This window comes from Dromiciops gliroides, chromosome 3 (genome assembly GCF_019393635.1).
Source record: "Dromiciops gliroides isolate mDroGli1 chromosome 3, mDroGli1.pri, whole genome shotgun sequence".
NCBI classification, from domain to species: domain Eukaryota; kingdom Metazoa; phylum Chordata; class Mammalia; order Microbiotheria; family Microbiotheriidae; genus Dromiciops; species Dromiciops gliroides.
Window position 1 is genome coordinate 354,563,583 of NC_057863.1, and position 22,218 is coordinate 354,585,800.

The 22,218-nt window shown below is 41.9% G+C and overlaps 1 protein-coding gene across 1 annotated transcript in view; it reads right to left on the reverse strand.

The window, feature by feature from the left end:
• Window positions 1-1,117: 1,117 nt before the first annotated feature.
• SORL1 (sortilin related receptor 1) overlaps window positions 1,118-22,218 on the reverse strand; it is a 217,857-nt gene continuing 196,756 nt past the window's right edge. The window contains exons 39-48 of the mRNA XM_043991946.1: window positions 19,839-19,921; window positions 18,087-18,183; window positions 14,160-14,344; window positions 12,710-12,829; window positions 12,244-12,408; window positions 10,705-10,879; window positions 7,258-7,364; window positions 5,851-6,043; window positions 4,250-4,462; window positions 1,118-2,364 (exon numbers count right to left, since the gene is read on the reverse strand). Coding sequence (XP_043847881.1) covers window positions 2,297-2,364; window positions 4,250-4,462; window positions 5,851-6,043; window positions 7,258-7,364; window positions 10,705-10,879; window positions 12,244-12,408; window positions 12,710-12,829; window positions 14,160-14,344; window positions 18,087-18,183; window positions 19,839-19,921 — 1,406 coding nt within the window. The 3' untranslated portion in view covers window positions 1,118-2,296. The remainder of the gene's footprint in view (window positions 2,365-4,249; window positions 4,463-5,850; window positions 6,044-7,257; window positions 7,365-10,704; window positions 10,880-12,243; window positions 12,409-12,709; window positions 12,830-14,159; window positions 14,345-18,086; window positions 18,184-19,838; window positions 19,922-22,218) is intronic.

Here is a 22,218-nt window from a genome sequence, read left to right on the forward strand (position 1 = left end):
TGATCTATACACAAAATTACCTACAGAATCAATGAAAACAATGCCTCAGAGCTCATATGAGCCCTGTATGATGGATTTAACAGACAACACAAAGGATTGGTGGGAAGGGAGGAAAAGAACCATACCTCCTAGTTTAATTCATTTTATTAAATTAATTTATTTAAATTTGATTAATTCTCTTTTCTCCCCACCCCTTGATTTTTAATCTTTCCACTACCTAAAGGAGTAATTAAAGGGGGAGGTGAAAGGAATAATCAATAATAAAATCCCAGCCAAGAATGGAAAAAAAAAACCCAATAAAACTCCTGTCCTTCAAAAAGAACAATGGCCTGGGAGAAGGCTCACTTCACCACCACCACACATTAAAAATGACAGGAGGAGTCACACGGAGAGTGAAACTTCCATTGTTATCTAAAACTAAAGTCAACAGTTTAAAAAAATAGCATTGGTTCTTTCCCCCCCTCAATACAATCCTTAGGAAGACTGTAAGTACATTTTGTTACATAAAACAAGATACTTTTGGTTAAAATAAATCAAATACTTGAGAGAAGACAGAGGTACACTGCATCTAGCAGTGCTGATGAGGCTTCACAAAGCTTTGCATATCAGAAACATGTATTAAGAGACATAACTTTGGATTCTCCCCACAGGTCATTCAGTGCTCCTAACCTGGGAGGAAGTTTCACAGTGACAAACCACACAGTACAACCACAACAATGCCAGACAAGGATGCAGACATCTCTAATTGCTAAAGAGAAGCATGACAGGCCGCAGTGCATTCTACGTTAAATGGCCAGTGTTGGTTTTTGTTTTTGACACACAGGTGACTTTATAAAGGCAGAAGAACAATTACAAATTATTTTGCAAAGAGAATGAACAAACTCCATTTTTGCTTTTACTGTTAACTGATTTGGTGGCTCAAAATGTTGGATTGTCCAGCTGTTTTTATGAGACTGGAGCACTTTCTCTTTAGAGGAAGGAAGGAAGGAAGGAAGGAAGGAAGGAAGGAAGGAAGGAAGGAAGGAAGGAAGGAAGGAAGGAAGGAAGGAAGGAAGGAAGGAAGGAAGGAAGGAAGGAAGGAAGGAAGGAAGGAGGGAGGGAAAGAAGGAAGGAAGGAGGGAGGGAGGGAGAGAAGGAGGGAGGGAGGGAAGGAAGGAATCATGGAAGGATGGAAGGAAGGAGGGAACTAGGGAGGGAAAAAGGAAGGGGAGAGAGAGAGGGAGAAAGGAAAAGAGGGAGAGAGCGCACTGACCCAATCCAAACAGCTGTAGATATCTAGTATTTTCAATAAGAAATATTGGCCACCCTGTTATCTTAGATACAAAACTTAAAACTGAAGATGCATAAATGGAAAAAATAAGGTCACATATCACCCCATTGAGCTGGGAGCTAACTCTCTCTCACAGTAGGTAGAATCTTTTTTTTTTGCCCAATAAAGCCTGCAGCAATATATAATAGAGCAGTGTTCTCCTATGCCACCATTTCAGCTTCAAAAGTCATGTCTTGTGCACGGGCAAATAGAGTAGAAGTCCATCGCTTAATATAAGCAAGAGTAAGCTTATGGTTGGCAAGGTACACAAGCTGCAGCTCTGTCTAACTGAAACTGAGTGGTGGTTTCAGGTGTCTCTCTTGTCAAATACAGTAATGTTTAAACACTCATTAGATTAAAACGGTTTTCTTCAGGAATGGCAAAACCAATGCTTTTGTCCCACTCCTGGGCCCTGTGAGAGAGGAGGGGCTCAGTAACACATGCAATGTCACATAACCACAAAAGACTGGCCTCAAAGAGAGGCTCCAATAAATTAACAGAACAAAATAAAAGCACCCTTCCCACCCCTAGCCACCCCAAACTTGCATATAAACAAAATCCAAAGAATATTTAAAATTCGGTCACTTCTTCAGGGAGAGGGGAATTTTACCCACTGTAATTCTCCTGAAGTTTTTTATTAAATACATATCTGTTGTCTTAGAAAAATAAAAGGGAGTAGCCAATTTATTAAACCAAAAATTATCTCACAGACTTAAAAGCATGCCCAGCAAGCACAGCCCTGTAAGACTAAATTAATGTCAAATTAAAGCAATTTGATGACTAAAATCAACCTGGTTTCTTGTTGTTCACAGTTGATTACTACAAAGTTTATTCATTCACTTCTTTCTTTTTTTTTGTTTTTGTCCTTTTTTTGGCCCATATAAAAATAACGTATTGCAACTCAAAGTGCATTTTTTAAAATAAACCATCAACTATCTTTATCAAATAAAATATTTACACCATTTGGTTTACAGTGAGGAACACTCTTCAGGCTATGACCATGGGGACGTCATCTGAGAATCCCGTTATCATGGGAGCATCCTCGTCATCATCTCCTAAAGACAAACAAAACTTTTGGTAAACCTTTCATAAATGACTTCACCCCTCCCATGACCCCCTCTCCCCACACACATATACCCTGCTCCCTCCCTATAAAGGACAAGACTGCAGCCTCCATCTTAGCCAGGTGCACCAACATTTTAACAACAGCAAACTCTTGATGCAGCCACATGGAATGCTGCCCTGGCTTTGTTCTGTATCTCAGCACCCTACTGAGCCACATAAAGATCAAAGGATCCCATATAAATTTGGGGCCTAAAAAACCCTAACAGCTTATACATAAGGGAACTGAGAACGGGACATGTCCAGGGCTTGGCACAGTTCCTGGCACACAGTAGGCACTTGATAAATACAAGATGACTGACTGACTTAAGATGTTCAGGAATTTAACTAAAGTCAAATGAATAGTTAAGTAGCAGAATTGGGATTTTAATCTAGGTCCTCACCCAGCATTTTTTTTGGGGGGGGGTTGTTTGTTTTTCAGGGCAATGAGGGTTAAGTGACTTGCCCAGGGTCACACAGCTAGTAAGTGGCAAGTGTCTGAGTCCAGATTTGAACTCAGGTCCTCCTGAATCTAGGGCCAGTGCTTTATCCACTGCCATACCTAGCTGCCCCCACACCCAGCAATTTAAGGGCACTAAAGGAACACAAATTTATTTGGATATCAACAGAAGCTTAACATGAGTAGGAGGGTAAAATTTGCAGGAGGAAAAAAAAGTGACCCAGAGGGCATGATCTTTTCATGGGTTTTCCTTGTTCTACTGTCCTCCTTCCATTAATCAATCCAAGGTCATCTGCATGGTCTGACCTATCTGCTGAGCCCATAGTGCTCTTTGCACTGACATGAGTGGGTAAAGATGCATGAGTATGGAGGGATATAAATTCCTTGAGAATACAGGCTCTATTTCCTCTGCATTCCATGTCTTGTGTCTTATGCAACCAAGAGGCACTCAGTATTTAAGAGGATTAAACTGAATTGTAGAGGTGCTGCTCCTCCCCTGGCAATGGCGGGGCCAAACTCCCTAACCCCATCCACCTTCCCTTTGCCTAGACAGTGGCTTTTCTTTAAGCCAAGTGGACCAAACTCTTTATCAAACACAAAGGGAACTGAGGAAGAGATTAAGACAAAAGATGTTTGTGGTCTCAGTGTGCGGTCACCACTTAGGAAAGTTGTCTCTTCCTCTGCTATTGTCATAGAGCTCAAGTGTGGTTGGTGAGTTCACTTTTAGGACTCAGGAGAAGGATCAAGAGAAGAAGGCAAGATTTTAGGGAAAGAGAACCTGCCCTGTAAGAGCACGACTCTCTACCTCAGCTAGTAAGATCTATACCAAGTCCTCCAAAGTTGCCAGAAGGACATGAGATATGTGGTGTATCATGTGTGAGTTGGCTGGTAAATTGTTTTGAGGAGCAGGTTTCCCACAGGTTTGGAGGATATTTGGAGAGTTTCTAAGGTCTGATTTTGGTTCCCAGAGAAATGCCATTCCCTCAGGGGTATGACCAAAGCGGCAAGCAAGCTGCAAATAATGTCAGACAAGAGTTAGGATGTCAAGGATCATAACCTTGAGTTCAAAGTGACTTCAAAGGTCATCTAGTTCAACACCCTTATTTTACAAATGAAAAAATTAAGAAGTTACAGGGACTTGTCCAAGGTCACACAGATAGTAAGTAACAAAGATGGGATCAGGACCTAACTTAAATTTAATTTAAACTAATTTAACCCATTCCAATAATACTGGCTGACAGACACCTCACTTTGGCAGTACACATAACATGGCCAAAGGACATGTCTCAGGGAGCCCTAAAGTGAATCACTGGCTTAGAGAATATGTGGCTTAAAATAAACCCAACACCACAACCACCCAACCACCAAGCCGCACTTACCAAGATCATCCCCTGATGAGAAAATGGCTGAGCCAAGCCGTGAGCTATAGTGACTATTGGCAAAGGCAGTGAAGCTATTCTGGAGCCTCCGATGCCGTGTATACAGGACTACAAACCCTATGGCCACAGTCACCAGCAGCAGGAATAATATAGGAACCACAATGGCAGCCACATCAGTTGACCTTCCAGCCTGGAATGCTGATGCATCCCCACCTGCCAATAGAAGACATCAATGAATAAGCTCCATGACTGAGGGTAGGAGAATGGAGATAACCCCCCCCCAAGTTTCCTACCTGCCCTAATGGGCCCCTCCCCCAATCCATCTTTTGAGATGTGCAACTCAGCCGCCTCCCGTCAGGAAATGTTCGCACATATGGCTGGTTTTTGATTGCCCACCAAGAGCTGACAGACCACGGGCCTTGAGAAGGCAAATACAATAATTACATTACACTCTTAATCTTAATCACTGCCTTGTTGGTTATTTAGATGATCTCTTGGAATGGAGACCTTTGTTGGGGGTATCAACATTGATTTCATTAGCATTATTACTCAAGACCACTCGCTTGCCGTATACAAGAGGATATGAAACCAGACCACTAATTACTGAGAGTGCAATTATTTCCCCACTTTGGCACCCAAGTTACACTGAACTGCAATTACCTGAAGCTCCGTTAAGTAATATAAAATACTCATTCACTAGAATACTGACTTATAGCCTGTAACTTTTTTTTTGCCTTAAAAAAAGAACCCAAACCCTTTTATAAAAATGTTTATAACTATCTATGGAAAAAATGTCAATGTGAAAACAACTTAAAAGTTAGGTTCAGGGGCAGCTAGGTGGCACAGTGGATAGAGCACCAGCCCTGGATTCAGGAGTACCTGAGTTCAAATCTGGCTTCAGACACTTGACACTTACTAGCTGTGTGACCCTGGGCAAGTCACTTAACCCCAATTGCCTTGCCAAAAAAAAAAAAAAGTTAGGTTCTAGCCACTTTTTTCCTTAATTTAAATGGAATTACACAGATCAAGAGAAAAAGATATGGAACTTTTACTTAGCCATTAAACAGAGACTGACCTTCTGAAGAAAGCTGTTAAATAAACCAGGAGTCTCTCATCCGAGCCTGTGTCTGGAATGTTGTCACACAAAGCACTTTGCTAAATAGTGACCTAACACAAGATGGGGCATGTGGGTTTGCTTTACTATTGTTTGGTTTTAATTTATAGTGAATCAGGGCTTTCTCATCCACCATGACCTAACTCAGTTATCAGACCACCTACACAGTGTGTGGTGAAGGAAAGGGGGAGGGAGCTGGCATAGAAAGAATAAATGTTTGTGTATCTGTGCAGTTCATACACACTATACCACAAAAGCCAGGAATACAATGCTTGCTGATTTTCTGTTGTTTAGGACTAACTGTGCTTCTAAATCCTCTACTCTCCACCCCATCTCCTCCAAACCCTCTATTGTGAGAGTTGTTGGGAAACAACGCTATCAGGTGCTTACTGATCTTTCTGAGCTAGTAGTAAAGTTTAATTTCAATACTAGAAAGGTATAGGAGTAATAGATTGCGGAGCAGAAACCAATGATGCTGGTGACTTACCAAACCCTAATTCATCATAGAGAAGCACTGCAGGCTCTCCACAGATCTGGCCACTGAGAAGGCATCTCGCTTGTACAGAGAACGTGTAATTGTGACCCATCTTCAGATTAGAAATTTTAAAGAAATTGTCGGTGGTGTTCCCAAGGTATGCCGTGATATTCATTACACTGTCATACATGCGTATCTCGTAGCCCTAAGAGCAAACATGTAGACTTGAGGAAATATCACGAACAAAGAACCATACCAAGAATGTTAAAGTTTTAAGGGACCTCAAAGATGTTCTGGTCCAAACCCATCATTTTATAGTGAAGGAAACTGAGGCGCAAAGTGATCTGGTCAAAGACAGAGATCAAGTGCATGGTAAGCTAAGCTGGGATTGAACTCAGATCTCTTGACTTCTAGCCTAGTGCTCTTTCCATGAAAAGTATTAAGGAAAAAACAGTAGCTCAAAAGAAACAGGAGATGTGTCAATTTAGAGACATCTCCACTCTAAATGTTCACATGGATTACTTGTGTCCCACCTGTGCCAGAGCCTTTGGAGCTCATCTTGGTCTGATCAAACACAATGGGACACACTGCCTTTGACCCCAACATAGTGATGTCATTTTGATCCCCTTTGAGAACAAAGGACAACAACCAACCAGTAGAGAAAATGGTCTCGTGATTAGAAAATAGAGACATTAGGATATAATATAGTTACAATAACACATCAAGAACATGCAATTTCACTGGTGTGGGAATTCCCTTTGCCAACACAAATCTAATCTATCACTGAACAGGTTAAGTGTTAGAAAGAGAGTGAGAAGTCACACAGCCCCTAAGAGTTAGAGTGGGGTATTTCTTTCGACTACCATGTCTTAAAGTCTATCAACTATGCCATATTGCCTCAAGCATTTTAAGGTTACCACACCAAAGAGTTGATTTTCCTGAGGCAACCAAATGCCTTTAAGTTCAATATTGCTGCCACTTATCTCTTTGGAAAGAGAAAGGCTGATGAGTTGACTGGTTTATAGGGCGAGCTGATTCCTTTGATGCTATTGCTGGAGGACAGCTGCTTCCATGGCCCTGAGAAAGGTGTAACTCAGTGGTCTGAAGCAGAATCACTCTCATTCCAGCTCACAGCATCGGCCCCAGCCTATCTCCCACTCTTTTTAAGTGAAGAGTTCAGGATGGAAAAGTGCTTAGTGTGGTGATTTCTATCCTTAATGTGCCGCATAAACATTTCGCTAATTAGCAATCACATAGAAAATGGTCCTTTAATTCTCAAGTTCACTGCCTTGCCCTATTTTTCTGCCCTCTGTCTATGCCAAGCGTTCTGTTAACGAGCTCATCTCTAAAGAAGCATTTCAACTGGATTCCCAAAGTCAGAGGAGAAAAAAAGACAAAGAGAATGAATAAGGCACTTACCCTGCTTTCGTTAAAATACTTTTCTTTTAAGGCTAGACTTTTCCAAAAGAGAAGAACGTGGTCATTTTCTGTTATGATTTTTAAGGCATCTGGTGCAGCTAATGACACTGAAAATTAAAAAGGAGATGAAGCCCCGCCTCCATTAGTGGATATGTCCAGGACCCAGGTACCTTTTAGACTATGCATCTTTGCCAGATGGTCACTGTACCTCAGGCCGAGAGGGACCAAAGGAGCAGGAGTGTGGGAAGGCACAGCACTAACGATCAGCACAGGGTGCTTGGTTCTTGATTTTGCTCTGATTGATCATTGTCCCTCCCCCAGGAGTGCTAGCCACAGAGAAAGGAGGAAGTATCTGCAGAGTTGGGAGGTACCTAGAGAAGGACCTGCTCCTGCTTCCTCTGTTCATCAATCTTTCCAGTCCTCACCTTCCTCAAACACACTTGAGGTCCTTTACCCATAGATATCCCTCCCCGCAGTCCAAGAAAAAACACTCTCCTGCTTCTGATCCTGGCTCCATACTCCAAATTCCCACCACAGCACACACACCTCTGCAATTCATTCATTCATTTAGCCCCAGCTGCACACAGAGAATTGTGCTGAGCTTGGGAGGGGGAAATGGAATAAACAGGATCTCTGTCTTCCTGGAGCTCATGATCTGGTACAAGCAGTTAACACAGATACAAAGAAACCATACTACAAAATACTACAGATTAAATCCAGTAGAAAGGTGAGGTTCTACAAGGGAAAGACTTATTGCCAGTTGGGAGTGAGTTGAAGCATTCACTTAAGAACAGGGTAGGGGGCAGCCAGGTGGCACAGTGGATAGAGCACTGGTCCTGGATTCAAGAGGACCTGAGTTCAAATCCAGCCTCAGACACTTAACACTTACTAGCTGTGTGATCCTGGGCAAGTCACTTAACCCCAACTGCCTCACCAAAAAAAAAAAAAAAAAGAACAGGGTAGGCAGTATTTGAGTGGGCTTGGTAGAAGCAGAGGTAGGGAAGGACATTGCAGGCACAGGGTAGAGTGTCAATAGAAATGAGGAGGTGAGAAAGTATAGAACATTTATGGAGGAGAGGAGGTTGTCCAGCTTAGCTAAACAGAGGGAGAATTTGGAAAAGTGGGGTGGGAAATAAGGCTGGTACGATGGTAGCAAATTGTGGAGTTCTGAACGGCAGATTAAGCAGATCAAACTTGATTTGGGAGGTAGAATGTGGCAGACTGAGCAAAAGAATGAGTGATGTGAGGAGATACGCATAAAGAATCAACCAATCAACAAGTATTAAGCACTTACTATATATCAGGCATTGAGCTAAGTAAGCTGCGAAGCTGCAAAGACAAAATTGAAACAATGCTGCTCTCAAGGAGCTTACATTTTAACTGGGGAGACAACATATATAAAGTACATACACATATGTGACAGATGTGTGTAATATAAATACAGATATGTATACATATACACATTATAGGAAATATAGATATTCCACATCTAGACATATAGATGTGTGTACATGATTATAATATACTATATGTGAATAGGTACATGTGTGTATGTACCCCAAAAGAAAGGTAGTTTTAGGAGAGAGTCCCCTAGCAGCTGGGGGGGTAATGATAGCTAGCATTTATATAGCACACAGTAAATTGGGCACAACTCAATCTCAGTGGGTGGTATTATCTTCATTTTGCAGATGAAGAAACTGAAGTACATCAGTTAAGCAATCTGACTAGGGTCACAGACCCAGTTAAGTATCCGAAGTAGGATATGAACTCAAGTGTTTCTGACTCTGGGTCCAGCACTCTCCATACCATGATGCCACCTAGCTGCCTTCCAAGTAAAGGTTTGCATATAGAAGGTGACCCTTGAGCTGATCCTCAAAGGAAGTCAGGGATTCTAAGAAGTGGGGATAAGGAGGGACTGTATTCTAGGCATGAGGGACAGCCAGTGCAAGGTAACAGAGATGGGAAATAAGAACATTATGGGCAAAACAGTCAATTAGTGTCAAGTAGGACAAGAACGGAAGGAAGTAAATATGTAAGGAAACTGGAAAGGTGGAAGGTTGTAGAGATTTCTATGGCCAATAGAGGCATTGACATTTTATCCTAGAGTCCCAAGAGTTTACTGAGAGAAAGGATGACATGACCAAACCTGAAACAAGTCTTTAAAATCACTTTGGAAGGAATACCCATCAATTGGGGAATGGCTAAACAAGCTGTGCGATATGATGGTGATGGAATATTATTGTGCTATCAGAAATGACAAGCAGAATGATTTCAGAAAGACCTGGAAAGACTTGCATGAACTGATGTATAGTGAAGTGAGCAGAACCAGGAGAATGTTGTGCACAGAGACAGCAATATTGTTTGATGAAGAACTATGAATGACTTGACTATTCTCAGCAATACAGTGATCTAAGACAATCCCAAAGTACTACTGATGAAACATACCATCCACCTCCAAAGAAAGAACTGATATTGATGGAACAGACTGCAGCATACTATTTTTCACTTTCTTTCATTTTTTTCTTTTAATCAAGTTTTCTTGTACAAAATGACAAATGTGGTCATGTTTTACATAATTGTACATGTATAACCCTATCTGATTGTTCGCTGCCTCAGGGAGGTGGGAGGGGAGAGAGGGAAAGAGGGATAAAAATTGGAACACAAAACAATAAATATTTATTACCAAAAAAATCATTTTGGTGGCTGGACTGGAACAGACAGTGCAACTACAAGGCCATTATAACAACCCAGAGAAGAGGTGATGATGGTGGCTGTCTGACTGGAGAGGAGAGAAAATATGCAAGAGATACTGTGGAAGCAGAGATGACAAGATCTGAAAACGTACTGAATGTGAGGTAAGCAGTCAAGGATGACACTTAGCAAGATAAATCTGGTAGTAGTATATAAGATGTATTGGAGGGAGGAAGGGGGAAAGGCAAGAAGAGCTGCAAGGGTACATATAGGTGGTTAACAAAGAAAACCTAGAGGAGTTCCACTGATTGGATAATCGCTGTGGTAGACTCACAATGCATGCATCATGCCCCCCACACCCACCACTCCACAAGTGAGGGAGATGGGGGAGGATGGGTATGAAAGAGTTGTCTTCCACATAACTGTGGACAAATTCTAATTCTGGTACCCTGTCAGCAACGCTGTCAGTGTGTGCCAAAGGGGAATGTTCCTGTCTCATGACCCTTGAGGACTCTCACTATCTCAAAGCCTTGGGGAACAGCAGGACAACAATGGTATATTTAGTATACCTAATCCTTCCTCTCCCCCCCCCCCAAATTGTGCTCTTCCCTCATGGGACTGGGCAGAGAAATCACAGAATTGGTAGACTTAGGGCTTTTAAAGACTTCATGCCTAGATGGCTGCTTTGTTTTAACTCTGGAGCTACCTTTCAGATCTAGTTGGCATCCAGATAACCCAGTATTCCCTCTTTCTTACCTGTGTTAATTTTCACAGTGGCTTCTTTGCTCATGTTTCCAAGTTGCACGATGACATGGTATTTTCCACCAGGTTCTAATTTGCTAATCAGGTACTCTAACGTGCTATTCCGGGATTTCACTTTGTAATTCCTGTCAGTCTTTCGGATTAAATCTCTAACTGCCACAGCATATAGCTGGAGGGGGAGAAAAGCACATTGATGCAGATCAGTTGTTTTGAAATGTTTTTCCTGCTTTCTGGATTACAGATAATATAACATAGGTATATTTAGCCATGGTGACCGTAGGCAACAGTATTCTGAACTATAGTATCCAGCTGCATCCTCTGAGTACCCATGGGGCCCAAGTAGGTCTCAACCTCATTACAAAAATGTATTAATAGAACTTTGCCTGAAACCATCAAATATATACCAAGACCCCACTCATGACTCCAAGGGAGACTGCATTTATCAAGACACCAGCAGAACAGAACAGAGAGGAAAAACATGAACTCAGGGTTTAGTTCCCCTTGAAACGATAGTAGCCAGAGAGTGTGGCCAGGGAGGAGAGAGAGAAGAAAACAACCCAGTCTTGGGGATATGTACATTTGGTTGAAGGTCAATGCTAGACCCAAATAAATAAAAATATATTTTCTTCCAATCTGACTGATGTCATCTATGTGACATGGGGGCAAGGAAGGAATGAAAGGAAAAGAGTAACATTCATAATGGAAACACAAACTAGGAAGGAAGAGGCTAGGCCCAAGGAGAAGCCCATTTAAAAAGCAGTCAGCTGGGCAGCTAGGTGGCGCAGTGGATAGAGCACCAGCCCTGGATTCAGGAGTACCTGAGTTCAAATTCGACCTCAGACACTTAACACTTACTAGCTGTGTGACCCTGGGGAAGTCACTTTACCCCAATTGCCTCACTAAAAAAAAAAAAAAAAAGGCAGTCAGCTGAAGTTGGTGATTGTCCCTAGTACCCTTCCTCTACAAATGGAAACTGAAAGGGTGTGGAAGAAACAGCCCCCTAGAGATTAATTCAGGACTTTAGTTATCAGTGGGTTCACTTGTTCAGTCATGTCTGACTCTTCATGACTCCACAGACCATAGCATGCCAGGCCCTTCTGTCTTCCACTATGTCATAAAAAAGGTGAGGCAGAGGCAAATGCATAAGGTGTTTTGACCAGAGAATGGGGAGACTCACTCATTTGTACAGTCCTCATAAGGAACCTGCCTTCAGCCAGGCAGCCAGAAGGAAAAGCACAACCAATAAGATCATCAATAAGGTCATCAGGTGCTTTTCTGGGAGGATAAAAGGTCAGATGGGAATCAGATGCCTTGTTGCAGGTGTGTCCTATCAAGAAGTGGTTCCTTTCAAGGAAGCACCTCAATCTCACTGGTATGGCTTGGGCTCAGAGAGAATGGATATACTGTTGAGCTGTCAATCCACAAGTCTGTGCACAGATATCCTTTCCTCCCCAATGAAACTGTCCAGCAACTGTATCCCCAGGCATCCTAGAAAGTCCTAAGAGGCTGTGGGCAGGTAACTGGCCGGCTCACCATATCCTGGTCCGGAGAGTCATACGGCGATTCCCATTTGATGACAGCTGAGGTTTTGCTAATGTCCACTGCATGAAGATGTCGAGGGGGAAGTCTGTTGTCTGGGATCATCTTCACCACAATGTAGTCAGAAGGTGGGCCTTGGTATGGGGCTATCACCCGAACCTGGAGCCAATCACACCCACCCCAAACATGAAATGATTACAAATACTGTTATTCCACGCCCTCTGATAAGATCAGTGGATTTCCCAGAAAATAGCTTAGGAAGGCTCAATATCCCAGAGAAAGCAGCAATGGCTATCTCTTCAGATGGGCAAACTGAGGATGAGTAATTTGTCTGGAGGTCATAAAGCTATACTGTGGAGGAAAGAATTCATGTCTCCAGCTCCTCTGGGTCAGAGGCTAATCAATTCAGTCACTTAACTGCCCTTTAAAAAAGGAAGTTGTGAGCCCAAGAGAAACATACCAGAAATAAGTACTGTTCATCTCTGTTGACAATGACCGTACTATTGTGGAATGAGGTAGTCAGGTTCTTTGGGTTGCGGTAGAGATCAAGAAAGGAAGTGGCATAGAAAACCCCATACACCTGGTAGAATCCAGAGAACAAGACAGGTGATTAGTTCATTATCCTAAAAGGAGCAGCCTCCTTTTCCTTTACATTCTGTGTTTACAAATCTGGAAACCAAATAACCCAGGGGGAGTCCATTAACCCCTCATAAGATTGTAATATTGTCCTTAAAATAATATTTTAATTTCCCCCATTACATGTAAAAAAGAATTTTTAACATTCTTTTATTTTTAAGTTTTGAGTTCCAAACTCTATCCCTCTCTCCCTGCCCCTCTCCCTGATATGGTAAGCAATCTGATACAGGTTATACATGTGCAACCAAGAAAAAATTTCCATATTATTCATTTTGTGGAAGGAAGGAAGGAAGGAAGGGAGGGAGGAAGCGAGAGAGAGAGAGAGAGAGAGAGAGATATGTTTTAGTCTGTATTCAGATGTCATCAGTTCTTTCTCTGCAGGCAGATAGCATTTTTCATTATGAGTTATCTTGGATCACTGTATTGCTGAAAAGAGCTAAGTCTAGCACAGTGGCTCACTGTACAATGTTGCTATTAATGTGTACGGTGTTTTCCTGGTTCTGCTCACTTCACTCTTCATCAGTTCAGGTAAGTCCAGGTTTTATGACATAGTCATAAGCATTATTTCATTCATTCATTCATTCATTCATTCATTCATTCATTCATTCATTCATTCATTCATTCATTCATTCATATCTACCAGAGGAGATACAGAGGCACACAGAGAAAACAGGCCACTTGTCCCAGTTCCCACAGCCTGGTGTGGATTTCAGAACTCAGTACTTCTGGTTCTTAGCCCTGTATACTTTTTATCATGCTACAATGCTGCTTCCTGAAAAGTGTTGGAGGTCCTCTGAATGGGTATTAGCAAATATTTTTCTCCAAAGGAGACACAGAGACAGCTCTAGGTTTTCCTACCACTCAGAAATGCACTCTCTACTTCACTGCAGTACTCTTAATTGCTGTAAGATTCCAGAAAATGTCCACAGCCCAAGGTAAAATCCTAATGAAGAACAAAGCTCTCCAACATTCTAGCACACATGACCTAATATGACACTATTATGAGGAAGTTTTTTACTTGGGTTCACAGGGTTGGAGGCCCAGGCCATGGTATGCAAAGGCATCCTGGGAAAGAGTAAAAACTTATCACTTGCTGGGAGAGAGAAGGCAATGCTATCTATCCCAAAGAGTCATATACCAAATAGCCTAAAGGAAACCCTGTTTCAGGGGTGGTAAAGCAGTAGTAGTTTGAACCCCCTGAATTCTACCCATTGACCTGGTGTCTTGGGAGTGAACTCAAGTCAGGGTTGGTGAAAGTTCTCCCACTGACTCACCACATTCCTTGGCCCAGTCCAGGTGCACTCTACCGCAGTCTGATTGATGGCTTTGGCTTTGAGACTAGGAGAGGGTGGACGAGTGCCTCTGGTCATCACATGCTCAAAAGCCAGAGGACTGTCACCCAGGTCTGTCTTGGCCCAGGCAGAAATCTCGTAGGAAGTGTGGGCGGTTAGATTGTTCACTAGGGAGAAGTCAGGAGGCAGACAAAGAAAACTAGGTTATACTTTGTATCTTGATCTATAAGACTCATTATAACAAAGCAGAAAAAACTTTCTACAGTATATTTCACATATTGTGAGATTTTCATCAATTTATCCATCCAACCTCATCTCTGACAACACCCAATTCTTTACAGTGGTATTGATACTCCTCAGAAGCAACATGATAGACAGGCCAGAGGACCTCAGACTCAGGTAGGCTTGGGTTCAAATCCTACTTCAGATATTTATTAGCTGAGTGGCCTTGGGATTAAAACCTCTTTGTGTTTCATGCAATTCCATGGGACTGAACTACAAAGTAAAATGCTAATAGTCGGGTCTGATAAATACCCCTATAGGGAGCACTCACATTAATGAGATCATATATTCCTTGGAGTAGTAAATGGGGGAATAGTCTGGAAGTAAGATTTTTCTTGGGGCCCTTACTCTGTCCCCCTTATTTTTAACTTCGACTTGGTAGAGGAAGACAAGATCCAAACTCAGATGATAATGGTGGAGTTTCTCTTATTTCTTCAAGTATTAAACCATCATTTCTTATGTGCCTATGTGTATATTCATTGTGCTAGGATTTGGAGGAGGTATAATAATAATAAAATCACAGTCTCTGCCATCAAGGAGAATGAAGATTCATCACACCTTTTCAGAGTCTTATTTCCCTGGACATTTTGTATTATCACAGTTATCTTCCCCAGCTGATAAATGGTCAAAGGATAAGAACAGACAGTTCTCAGGAAGAAATCCAAGCCAACAAAAGCTATATATATATAAAAATCATTCCAAATCACTAAAAATTGTATAAATGCAAATTAAACCACTCTGAAATTTGCTCTGGTGCTACCCATTACATTGGCAAAAATGATAAAAAGGAAGATGATTAATATTTGAGGGGCTGTGGGAAAAGAGGAACATAAATATACTGTTGTTGGATCTGTGACTTGGTCCAGCCATTGTGGAAAGCAATCTGGAACTAAACCCAAAGACTCAATAAACTGCATACTCTTTGACCCAGTGATTCTACTACCAGATCTATTCCTTAAAGTGATAAAAAATATGAAAAGGACCCATTTATACAAAAAATACTTACTGCAGCTCTTTTTGTAACATGGCAAAAAACTGGAAACTAGAGAGGCTCATCATTTGGGAAATGGCTGAACAAATCATGATGTACCAGTGTAATAGAATACTATTGTGCCATAAATGATAAAAGGGTTCAGAAGAACCTGGGAGGACTTATATGAACTGATTCAGAGAGAAATGGGTAGAAGCAAATCAATTTCTAAAGCAACAACACTGCAAAGACAAATCACTTAGAAAGGCTTGAGAACTCTATTCAGTACAATTATAGAGGATAGATGATGATACTGACCACTTCCTGACAGAGAAGTGATGGACTCAAGATGAAGAACGAGATACATAGTTTTTGACATGGTAAATATAGAAATTTCTTTGCTTGACCATGCATGTTTGTTACAATAGCTTTATTTTTCTTTCTTTTTAAATAGGGTGAGGTTGAGGGAGAAAATAAATTTTTGTTCATTAAAAAAAATAAATAGAATCACAGGAACTTAGAATTAAAAGTAATCTGAGATGTTATCTAATCTAGCCCCATATCAACCCCCACTATCCATCCAAAATATCCCTAACAATGGTTAGCCAGCCCCTTCCTGAAGACATCCACTGTTGGGAGCTCACTACCTTCCCGAATCAGCCCATTATAATTTCAGCTGAAATTATTATAGAGTTTCTTCTAAGGCCAAACAAAACAAGTTAATTCTTCTTTCAAATAAATTTTTCCAGACTTTGAAGGTAAGTATCATTTGTCCTCCAAGTCTTCTGTAGGGTGAACATCCCTAAATTATTTTAGCCAATCCTCTTAAGGAATGGTTACCAGTCTCCTCACCATTTTGGTCTCCCTCCTATGGGAATGAGTTTGTCATGTCCTTGGCTAAAAATGTGGTGCTGAACACAATTAGAAAAGATGTAGTCTGACCAGGGAAGACTAAAGTATACTGTAATGGGATTATCAGTACCCTCATTCTGAATACCACGTGTCTATTCAGCCTAAAACCGAATTACCCATATCATCCTAAGATCTGGGGCAGGAGCTGTGGATAAAAAGATGAATATGGCCTACAGAAAAGGGTGGGAATTAGGACCTTGGATGCTGGGAACACTGCAACAACTTGAATGTCCCAATCCCCCAAAATGGGAAAAATGTTCAGAGGGATTGGCTTTTTACTTCTCTCTTCCTAATCCCAATACTGAAGCTCCCACCCTAGACCTGGAATGGAAATAAGAGTAGGAACAGGGTGGCTTAAAAGGGCCCAACCATCCCCAGCAGCATCTCGTTAAAACAGGAGACGAAACAGGGGACTGAAACCCATGGCAATGGCATCTCAGAAAGAAAGGCACCTCTTGTCACCACAGGCACTTGTCATTAGCATGGCCAGGCTGGAAAACTATAAAGGGATTGGGAAGGGGCTATTTCTTGGAAACAAGGGCAGAGATCCCTAGAGAAAGGCATATTTCAGAGCAGAAATGACTTCTATGCTGTTGGAGGTTTACTACTTGTTTGGAGTACTCTGGACTGCATGACCTTTAAGGTACTGTCCAACCCTAAGATTCTGTTTCTAAGTCACAACTGCCAACTAGACACTAAGGGGCAAGTCAGAAAAAAGACACACAGACAAATCAGACACACAACCACATTACTTTACAGCAAAGGAATAGTTAAATAAAATTTCAAATCCTTTTGGCACTTGGCTTCTACAATTTGGGAAATCCATTTATGAGACTACATCCTTAGCTAATGATGCAAAGGATTACTTCAGAGGGCTCTGAAAGGAAGGAGCTACCCATGTCAGTCCTTCACATTCCAGTGGGGAAAGCTTAGAGATGATCCAGTAGCCTCTCCTTAGTGAATTTTCAGATCAATAGCTTCGTATTTTCAGGAATGAGAGAGAGAAAGAGAGAGCACCCATACAGAATTGTTTTTATCCAGAGATAAAGAGTTAAGGGCTTGGGAAAGGAATGGCACTCTGACTGGTCAAGATGATATAGCTAACTTAAAATCTAAGCATCGACTTCAGAGAAAGAAGCTTTTAGGTAATGGTTTACATTTCCTTTCAGTCTCCAACCTTCTAAGAATCTTAGGTATGTAAGAGACCCTAAGAGGTCATCTGGTCCATCCCTCTGCCTTCAAAGGAGATAATATTTGTAATGTGCCTAGTACAATGCATGGCACATAGGAGACCTGAATCAATCAAACCTACCTTCCTTCCTTCCTTCCTTCCTTCCTTCCTTCCTTCCTTCCTTCCTTCCTTCCTTCCTTCCTTCCTTCCTTCCTTCCTTCCTTCCTTCCTTCCTTCTTTCCTTCCTTCCTTCCTTCTTAATGTTTCTTTCTTTCCTTCCTTCCTCTTTCCATTGTTTCCTTCCTTACTTTCCATTGTTTCTTTCTTTCCTTCCTTCCTTCCTTCCTTCCTTCCTTCCTTCCTTCCTTCCTTCCTTCCTTCCCAGAATGAACACATCTAAAGTATCCAGAATGGAGGGGACTCTTTCCAGTTTGAATAACCTTTAAGGAAAGGAAATTCCACAAGAGCATTTACTCACTAATTCCAACACTGAAAAACCTGCATTGCTTAGAAAGAAATACCTCATCCAACCTCAATCCCAACTGTTGCATGTCAACCGGCTGCCACAAGTTACCTTTGTAGGATGTTATCTCTCCGTGTAGGAATAAAGTTCTCATCTCTTGTCTGTGAGTGTCAAAGGCCCAGAAGAGATTCACCACGTAGCCATTCACCTGACAAACACCAAGAGACAGAGTTGAAGGCAATTTCACACTTCTCCACAGTACTGTGATTCTCTTCAGTACTGGAGAGATTGAAACAAGCACAGCTGAAATAAAACCAAACCAAGGCTCATCTATTGCTTCCCTTTTAATGAAATTTCAGGCTACTTAATCCATCAATCAATGTTTATTAAACACCTACTCTGTGCCAGGCAATGGGGAAAGAAAGTCAACATATATGTTGAGATCTGAGAAAACATATATGTACACATTTAGGTATATTCAGAATAAATACAAGGCATTATTTAAATTTTGGAGTGTGAGGGAGCACTAACAGCTGCAAGGATCAGGAAAGGCCTCCTGATATTGTGGAAGGTGAGACCTTAGCTGAGCTAGAAAGATGCTAGGGATGCTTAAAAGGTAGAGGTGAGGAAGGAGTGAACTTCAGACTAATGGTGTTAGGTGAGGGGGGGCGGGGAGAAGGGAGGGGACCACCAGCACCAAGGCCTGTCATGCTACAAAAGGGTACTTCACTGTGAAAAGAAAATAAGGGCTTTAGGGGTTTTTTGGGGGGGTTTCAGTCTATGACGTCTAGCCTATGTTCCCACAAGTTCTGCAAGCTTTTGTTCTCATTTCTCCTGAGACAGAGATGGACATAAAGCATATGAAACAGATAAAAATGACAATCTGGGGTACCACCCCACAGTCCCAAACCACAGAGGTTTTGTTACAGACATAAGAGTTGAAAGGGCAAGTAATCACCCAGTCCACTCCCCCCCCCCCCGTAGGAAACCGATATCCAGAGAAGGGAAGTCACTTCCTCAGACAATGTCAGGACCGAGTCTAAGTCTCCTTAGTTCCAAGAGTCAATATATCCCAAATCATCAAGAGCCAGAATTACAACCTATTGCCTTGAGCATCCCCATCACCTGAGGTTCCTGCTTCTACTCTGTGGCCCCCCCAAACTTTTATTTGTCCCTATTGGTTCACATTCACTAAGGAGCCACAACAGGCCAATCTACCTCTACAAAGGACATTCAAGGGCATATATCTCTGGTTATGGCTTGAGATCTATAGGGAAAGCTGGAACTAGGGTGAAGAAGGGATTGAAGTGGGGGGCAGCTAAGGGGGAGGGTAAGAAGGGAAATACATGGAATCTCTTTTTCTCTGGGAAAGTATCAGAGCCTCTCCCCACAAAGGCTCTTCTTCCAGTGTGAGAAACACTGCATTAGCTCGTAGCACCAGGAAATCCAATAAAGCTGAAAATTACAGGGCACACGTTCTCTGTTAACACCAAGTCTTTATTTGCACTGTAGCTGTGAACCATTTAATTACATGGTTTAAAAAAAAAAAGAAAGCACCAGGCTGAGGCAGGATAATTATACATGAAGATTCAAGTAATTCTTTTGCTTTGGGGTGGGGAACATTGGGGGGAGAGCTAGGAGAGGTGAAAGGAAGGAAGCCAACCAACCTGGTTAAGGTATTACTACATCACCAGAGACATTCATTTCTCTTGATCCAACTGAAACTGTGACATATTGGTTCTCATGCTGGGTAAAGTCTATCACTCAAGGCACCTGAGTCAGCTCCCTGGGAATGACCTGTCTCCCTGCTTTCCACCTACCCCACTCCCCACCAACCGCTGAGTACGAAAATTTCAGTATTACCTTAAAGTTTCTATCCATTACCAGGGTGAGACTGAGGGAATTTTCACTGTAGCTCTCAATGCGGATAGTTGGTGGAGGAATCACTGAAAACAGAACATGATTCAAAATGAGAATACGAAGGAAGAGAAATGAGGCAGCCAGCAACTTCAATGAAACTTAGACAGTTACTATTCCATTGACAAAGTGATGTTTCATTCGAGGAATGCAGGGGGTTTCCGATGCCTGATTTTGCCCACCTGTGATATCTCACGCAGTCATCCTGGGAATTAGTCTGCACTAACTACATGCCATTCTCTTCATTTTAAAGAGGCCTTTTCCTAACAATACCTCAGCCCAGTTTCCAAAGGCACTGGGATCGCAGTAGGTATCCTCTAGCTAGTGAAATTCCAAATTCTATTAGAACAGTTCACATTTATTTAACACTACATTCACAAAACATGTTTACATTCCTTTAGGAAGCTGTATGCTAAGGTGGCGGTTGTTTCATTTCAGTCATGTCTGACTCTCCATGACCCCATTTGGGCCTTTCTTGGCAAAGACACTGGAGTGGTTTTGACATTTCCTCCTCCAGCTCATTTTACAGATGAAAAACAGAGTTAAGTGACTTGCCCAGGGTCACATATCTACTTACGTGTCTGAAGTAGAATTTGAACTCAGATCCTCCTGACTCCAGGCTTGGAGCTCTATCCACTAGACCACCTAGCCACTCCTTTATGCTAAAATAGAAGACTACTACTCTCTACATAGAGTCAAAAGGAACAGGTTCAATTCCCATCTCTGATCTTTACTACGTGTGCGATCCAGAGCCTCTTGTGGGCCTCAGTTTCCCCATCATCTGTAAAATTAGTGGGTTTGCCTAGATGGCCTCTGATCTATGATGCTTAGGTCATTTTTTCCTTATAACAATTTTACACGGCAGGTGGTGCACATATCACCCCCATGAGGATGAGATTTATTGAGATTAATTTAGATGAGGAAATTCAGTCTCAGGGACTTGTCCAAGGTCTCACAGCTAGTGATGGGGTTGGAGCCTAAAAATGTTCTGATTCTAAGGGTCCAGGGTTTTTTATACTATCCCACAATGACATTCCCATTCTATAACATGGCAGACTCTGAACCACTAAGCAATATGACATTCTGGAAATATCTGAGTATAAATTTCATAGCAAAGCTAAGAGCCATTGTGGATGAGAACCGGAGAAACAACAGATAGCTCTCCACTTAAATGCACGGAGAACACACTTATCACCATCAACATGTGTCTGTAAGAGAGGTGATGTCCTCTCAGGTCCACTCCAACTTAGAGACTATTTTATTCTGCAATCTCTTCACCATTCTTTTCATGCAAAAAAATTCCTTTAAAAGATACCAACAAGGGGCAGCTGGGTGGCGCAGTGGATGGAGCACTGGCCCTGGATTCAGGAGTACCTTAGTTCAAATCCGGCCTCAGACACTTAACACTTACTAGTGTGTGACCTGGGCAAGTCACTTAACCCCAATTGCCTCACTAAAAAAAAAAAATACCAACAAGTGGTCATCCACCCTTTCCTTGAACTCGCTCCTTCCAGAGGGAGTAATCCTGCTTTGGAGAGCTCTCATTGTTAGGAAGCTTCCCCACCTACACCCCCTCACAATCAAGCCTAAATTTGCTTCTGTGTAGCTGTCAACCATTTCTCATAATTTTGGCCTGTGGGGTCGAGAAGAACAATCTGTCATCCACAGGACAGACCTTCAAATGGATCAAGATGACTATTTTGCCTTTCCGTCACTGCATGAAAAGCTCTTGGTTCATCCCTCCTTTGCTCATATGACATCAGCTTGAGACCCTTGATCATCTTGACTGCCCTCCTTTGGACAATGCTCCAGTTTATTAATGATCTTCCTGGTAGAACCTTCATTTAAATTTCAGTTCTGCTACTTAAGAAATGAAACCTTGGGCAAGTCACTGATCTTATCTAGCCTCAAATATCTTATTTGTAAGTGAAGGGATCAAATAAAAGAATCTCTAGGGTTCCTTCCAGCCCTAAAGCAACCAATAAGTTTTTATGAAGCATCATGTGCCATGCATGGTGATATGAACCCATAAGTCTCATTAGATAAGATGGGAAAATAGGGTGTACTAAAGCCCCAGGACAGTCTGGCATTATCTATGCGGGGAAAAGTATTCATATTTTAACTAAGAAAAGGAATAAAGGAAATAATTATCATTGGCTAGTGACTAAGAGTTCTTAGCCTTTTCTGGGCCATGATGAAAAGCCCATGGACCCCCACCCCATATTCAAGTTCATTTAATCTACCCATGGATAGATCTATCCATCCACAGATGATGAACATGGCTGATGCAAGCCATGTTTACCTTTCCTATCTGGCTTTACCTTCC